This window comes from Sturnira hondurensis, unplaced genomic scaffold, assembly GCF_014824575.4.
Source record: "Sturnira hondurensis isolate 20B ecotype Veracruz unplaced genomic scaffold, ASM1482457v3 Scaffold0014854, whole genome shotgun sequence".
NCBI classification, from domain to species: domain Eukaryota; kingdom Metazoa; phylum Chordata; class Mammalia; order Chiroptera; family Phyllostomidae; genus Sturnira; species Sturnira hondurensis.
Window position 1 is genome coordinate 10,364,932 of NW_028087485.1, and position 6,000 is coordinate 10,370,931.

Below are 6,000 nucleotides of genomic sequence, written 5' to 3' on the forward strand. Positions count from 1 at the left end.
ACAGCCTCCCAACTAGGCCAGCACACAATGGTAGTCACCCAATGAACGTCCGAGAGCTCCTGTCTACCACACCCTCCACCTCTGTAAAGGAATCCGTCCTCTGGAGCTTCTACCTTCCAGTACTCCTGTCCTGTATCCTTTAGGAATGAGTAGATACAAATAAGTTATGTTGCCCTGGCTGGGTGGCTCAGTTGGTTAGAGCATCGTCCCAACATGCTAAGGTTGTGGGGTCGATCCTAGGTCAGGGAACATGCGAGAATCAACCAATGAATGCATAATAAGTGGAACAACAAATCTCTCTGTCTTTCAAATCAATAAATAAAAATTTTTGAAAAAGTTATGTTTTTAGCTAAATGTCTACTCAGCCAGCCAAGGTGCTACTGTTTTAAACACATATTTTGTGAAATGCTCCCAGCAACTCTGAGTCAATTTTACCATTCCCTCCTCAGAGATGAGGTTCAGAGCAGGTAGGCAGCCTGCCCTGCTGGGGCCCCAGAGCAGTCAGGATGCGGACACAGGTCTCTGGCTCCGCAGCCCTGCTGTGCCCTGGGTACCAGGCACGATCCCCACCAGCCCACAGAGCACAGGAGCCTTCTTCCAGCCCACTTCTAACACCGCTCAAGAGCTTCTTCACCCAGGCCCACTCTGCCCATAGGTTAAAATGACAGTCTCGGGGGACAGAAGAGATGCTCACATGGGACCCCCACCTCTGCCTATCAGCTACATCAAAGAAACACCGAAGTTCAACAAGAGCAGTAATAGAATATGTGGAGCTTTTCAGAGAAGCTTACTTTTAAAACAAAAATTTTAGGCAAACCAAAGGAGATCTGCTCGCCCAGCGCTTTTCTGAGTGAGATCCGACAAGCGGTCTTTAGCAGGGACTCTAACGAAGGCTTCTGGTCCTATCTTTTCTGTGGTTTTCCCTTACCCAGGAACAGGCAACAGAGCGTGTGTCCCTCCCCACCCCCCTCTTACAGCCAGTGCTGGTTACAGTTACGCTTACGCATTCGGATACAGACATGCCTTTCAGACCAAGGCGGGGGTGGGGACGGCCAACTCTCAGAAGCCCTGGAACAAATAGTTGGCAACAGCTGTGTTCGCAGCAGCAGACAGCAGTTGGTCCCTCGCTACTGTTTTCTCCTCCCATTCCAGGTTATCGGCTGTAACGTGGTGCCCCTACTCCCGACAGTGGCTCCCAAAGCAATCAAGTCTGTTGGGTTTTGAAAAACGACCAGGAAGGCCNGCCAGCGCTGGTTACAGTTACGCTTACGCATTCGGATACAGACATGCCTTTCAGACCAAGGCGGGGGTGGGGACGGCCAACTCTCAGAAGCCCTGGAACAAATAGTTGGCAACAGCTGTGTTCGCAGCAGCAGACAGCAGTTGGTCCCTCGCTACTGTTTTCTCCTCCCATTCCAGGTTATCGGCTGTAACGTGGTGCCCCTCCCGACAGTGGCTCCCAAAGCAATCAAGTCTGTTGGGTTTTGAAAAACGGCCAGGAAGGCCAAAATGTGGTTGATCCCACCACCCCCATCCCCCTTCAGTGACCAGGATGTCCCTGAACCTCGCAGCCCTGACCACATTCTTAAAAGGAGAAAACCTTTGGGAGCCCTTCGCTTTTAAAGACGTTCCCCTTTCACCACTCAGAAATGTCTGGAATTGTGAAGAAAATCTCCGCTAACAAGCCAAATCAAAATGGAGAAGGAATAAAAGGCGTTTTAATTAAGAATCCCATTCTGCTGCCTCTCCCCCTCCCCCACCTTAACCTCTCAACTGCTTTCTCCATGAAGCCCTGGAACTGGTCTTAAGGTATCTAATCAGAATGGACAGCCCCAAAGAGACCCAGGGATGTGGAAGGAGCCACTAGCAAACGAGAAGTGAAGACTGGAAATTTCTGTACGGGAGCTGGCCTACTACTATAACTGTGAGACATTTTCTAAAAGGTTCCTTCCACGCCCAGCAGTAGTACCACAAACAAGCTCCCGCCCCTCTCCCCTTCCCAACCCTGACCCACACACAACCAGCTTATTACCTGTCTAAGACCCAAAAGGAAAGGCATCCTGCAACAGCATCGTCCACACTAATGTTTGCAACAAACGGCTTTTAAAAGTTAAAGTCTTGGAACGAGCATTTCCCTGGCGGGCCTGCGTGCCCCGCCGTCCCGGTTAAGCAGCCTTCCTGAGCAAAGCAGAGAAAGTAAACAGAGTCCTGGGCCCAAGCAGGCACTCTCTCTCCTGCTCTCCTCGCTGCTCCCCCCTGCCTGGCTCTGACCCACCCCCACCTTCTCGTGACATATCTCAGACGCAGCACGGCCGAAGCTGTCTGCCAAGAGGGAAATGACATCAGTTCAAGCACAGCAGAGAAAGCTCCAGACAGCTGCTGTGGAACTGAGGCGGATGTGCTGCAAACCCACAATGGCCAGCCCTGGGCGCACCTAGGGCTGGAGCCTGCACGGGAGGACAGAGGCAGCCCTGCTCCTATCAGCTCCCCCAGGGCTCTGAGCGGGCTCCGCGTACACAAAACTGAAGCTGAAAAGAGCCACATTTCTCTAAGGGTTGGACACCACAACCCCTGAGGCACTGTTTCTCCTCCTTGGGAAAAGAAAAACCAAGTTTCCCAGAACCTTCCCACCCCCGTCCCCACTCCCCCACAGTCGGTACTTTAAGGCTGGCCATCCCAACTCCCTGCGGGGATTGAGGCAATTCAGAGGGTGTGGAGAGGCACCTCTTCCCCAGCTAAGGTAGGACACACTACCTTGGATGCTGACCTCTCGGGCCCTCACTTCAACAGGAGAGTTTGTGTTTCATAAACAAACTACGAAAGCACAGGTGCCAACATCTTTCTTCACTTGTCATACAAAAGGTACAACAAGTCCCACCGCAGCCTCCAAGTTGCCAGTGAAGTAGATCATCTATATTTAAACCAACTCTCTTGCTGCTTAAAAGTTCACCACCTTAGGTTTGTCGTGCCTTCTTCTCCAAGCTCGGTTGATGGAGACAATGGCTAGCAGCAAGCTTTGCACAGGAAGCAAAGGCTGCTCACAGCAGCCCTCCCCAACCTGGAATCTTCTACCAAAGGAAACACTAGCAAAGGACAAAAGGCCTGTGTTCGAACCTGGATGTGCAATCTGGACTCTCCTTAAGGAGAACAATCTTCAGGGGAACTTTATAAATCCTAAGTTTCTTTCTACTAACTTCATAAACTGCTAATTAGAGGTATATTTTCCATGACTCAAAGCAAGTACATCTCATTTTCTGCAACAATTTCCCTCCAGTGATATTCATCAAAGGCCTCTATGGGAGTGGCCCGGTGCTGGGCATAATACAGGTAAATCAGAAATGACTCTTGCAAATTAGTATCTATCACCCCCACCTAAGTCAATAAATTAGCAATACACAACACTGACAGCATGGTGAGTTGCCAAAAGTACTTTTCAATCATTAGTGAATCCAGCCAAACACAATGTGCTTGCTGCAGGTCTCCTACTGACGGTCAAGGTCACACTGACTTTCCTGACAAGGAAATGAATTGAGCCGAACCAGCTGAGCCATTTCCTTGAGGCTCATGGAAAGAATGAATCCCAGTCTCACACTACTGAGAAGAGAGGAGGGGAGACGTACAGAGAGTAGCTTCTGCTGCTGAAGGTGTCTGGGGCCTAAGGAGCAGTTCTTCAGCCTATTTGTATTCTCAAGACACAGTCCTACAGTCTCTGGTGCTGTCCAAGCTTTTGGCATCTCTGGTCCACACAGGAAGAAGAGTTGTCTTGGGCCACACATTCAATACACTGAGACATGTAATCACACACACAAAAATTTCATAGGCCCTGGCTGGTGTCGCTCAGTGGATTGAGCACAGGCTTGTGAACTAAAGCATTGCCGGTTTGCTTCCCAGTCAGGGCACATGCCTGGGTTGCAGGCCAGGTTCCCGGTATGGGGTGTGCTAGAGGTTTTACTCCCTCTCTCTCCCTCTCTTCCCCATCTCTCTAAATAAATAAAATATTTTTTAAAATCTCATGGTGTTTTAAATAAGTTTACGATTTGGGGTTGGGCCACATGCAGTCCACGGGCCACAGGTTGGACACCCCTGGTCTATCCCAGGCTGCAGTCCTCAGCCGTAGGCCAAACTGCCACACAGGCAGGCCTGGAGGCACAGGCCACCCAGGGAAGAGCAAAGAACCTGCTTGCTTGCTTTCTTTTTTCTTCTTTCTTTCTTTCAAACTGACTAATTTTACAGAGAGAGGAAGGAAGAGGAGAGAGAGAGAGACATGTGGATTTTTGATGTTCCATGTATTAATGCATTCACTGCTTGATTCTTGTGTGCACTGGGACCAGGGAGGACCCACAACCTCGGACAGCTGGGACAACACTCTAACCAACTGAGCTACCTGGCTAGGTCCCGAGAAAGCTATTTTCAATGCCTTCCTTTCATTTCCTCAGTTCCCTGGTACCAGCCAACCACCACAAAACACGTTCACCATTATTAAGTTTGACAGCCAGACTGGAGGAAAGGGCATCCGAAGCCATTGGGCAGCTGTGATCTGGACCTACCTACCAAGGCAGGGCGGCACCTGCAGCGCTCCAGAAAGGGTGCCATGGCGTAAGCACACCTACTCGTTTGTTCCCCTCCCACTCAACGCCCACAGGTGCCAGGCACCACTCTAAGCACCTGGGATACAACCATGCGCAAAATACCCAAGAACCCTTGCTCTGATGGATTATGGAAACCTTCCCCATTTCTAAACAATAGTTATCATCAGTAAGTGGAACTGCAACAAAATTACTAGAAATCCAAATGTAACTTTGTAAAAGTTCAATCTAAATTATCGAAATTGTGTCACAGACTTCCCGATTCCCCTAACAAATCATCCTTTCATGGCTGCTACTCAAGACAGTGTTTCTTCTAATCAGCACTTTTTAACTTTTCTCCTTATAAGATTATACATTCCTGTTTGCAAGGCAGCATTAAACCCAAAGCATTCACCTAGCACAACATCACACACTCTTACAGAGTGATTGCTGACAACTGCTTTTCATTCATCCATCTCTCCTTGCCCTAGTCCACTGCTGACCAGCCCTCATTGAGTGCTGACATTTTTGGGGGGGGGGGGGTTTGAGGAGAAAAAGAGGCTGAATTGACAAATGCAGGCATTCCCAGGAAAGTGACTTCATTTTCTGCTATGCCCTGCAAATATTACCACAGCCCAGTGACAAACCAGTCAGCTTTGGGGTTTAAGAAGCAAGAGAAGATGATCATTAGAAGTTTCTGCTAGTCTGAAAAAAAGCGTTCTTTTAAGTGATCCAGGCTCATACACTGTGGACCAAAGGTAAGTCAAATAAATCGTTTATCACATGATTATAGTCATCTGCCTGATGATGCAGAAATTAAATTCAATGATGAATTCAACAATTAAAAAAAGAGCCCTGCCCTGGCTGGTGTGGCTCAGTGGATTGAGCACTGGCCTGCGAACCAAACAACCGCAGTTCAATTCCCAGTCAGGGCACGTGCCTGGGTTGCAGGCCAGTTCCCAGCAGGGGATGCATGAGAGGCAACCATACATTGATATTTCTCTCTCTCTCTCCTTCCCTTCCCCTCTAAAGATAAATAAATAAAATCTTTAAATAAATAAATACAGGAACTGGCACACTGAACCAGAATTAGGCAGGATTACAGGGTCAAAATGCTGCAGTTTAACAACTGCTTATGGCCTCAAGCAGTGTCTGAGATACCGGGTCTCAGGCTCAGCGCCCCTCCCCACTTTAGAGAATCCCCAAAGACAGTAAAGCTGAAACCCTTTGTATTCTGATTAACTGATTATTCAAGAAGACACACTGCAACATGTTCGTGGCCAGTGGCGTTCTTCTTCCACTGTAATTGATTTTAAAAAATTTTGGCAACATTTTTCTAGGCAGCCTATGTATTTACAATTTTTTAATTCTGGGATGGACATGGGAAAAGACAGTTATTTGGTTCAGCTCTGACCTGGTGACCTGTTCCCATACC

General features: G+C 48.5%; 1 protein-coding gene across 1 annotated transcript in view; it reads right to left on the reverse strand.

Moving 5' to 3' along the window:
• Positions 1-2,257, reverse strand: part of WBP1L (WW domain binding protein 1 like) — a 35,569-nt gene extending 33,312 nt beyond the window's left edge. The window contains exon 1 of the mRNA XM_037064032.1: positions 2,033-2,257. Coding sequence (XP_036919927.1) covers positions 2,033-2,059 — 27 coding nt within the window. The 5' untranslated portion in view covers positions 2,060-2,257. The remainder of the gene's footprint in view (positions 1-2,032) is intronic.
• Positions 2,258-6,000: the final 3,743 nt, after the last annotated feature.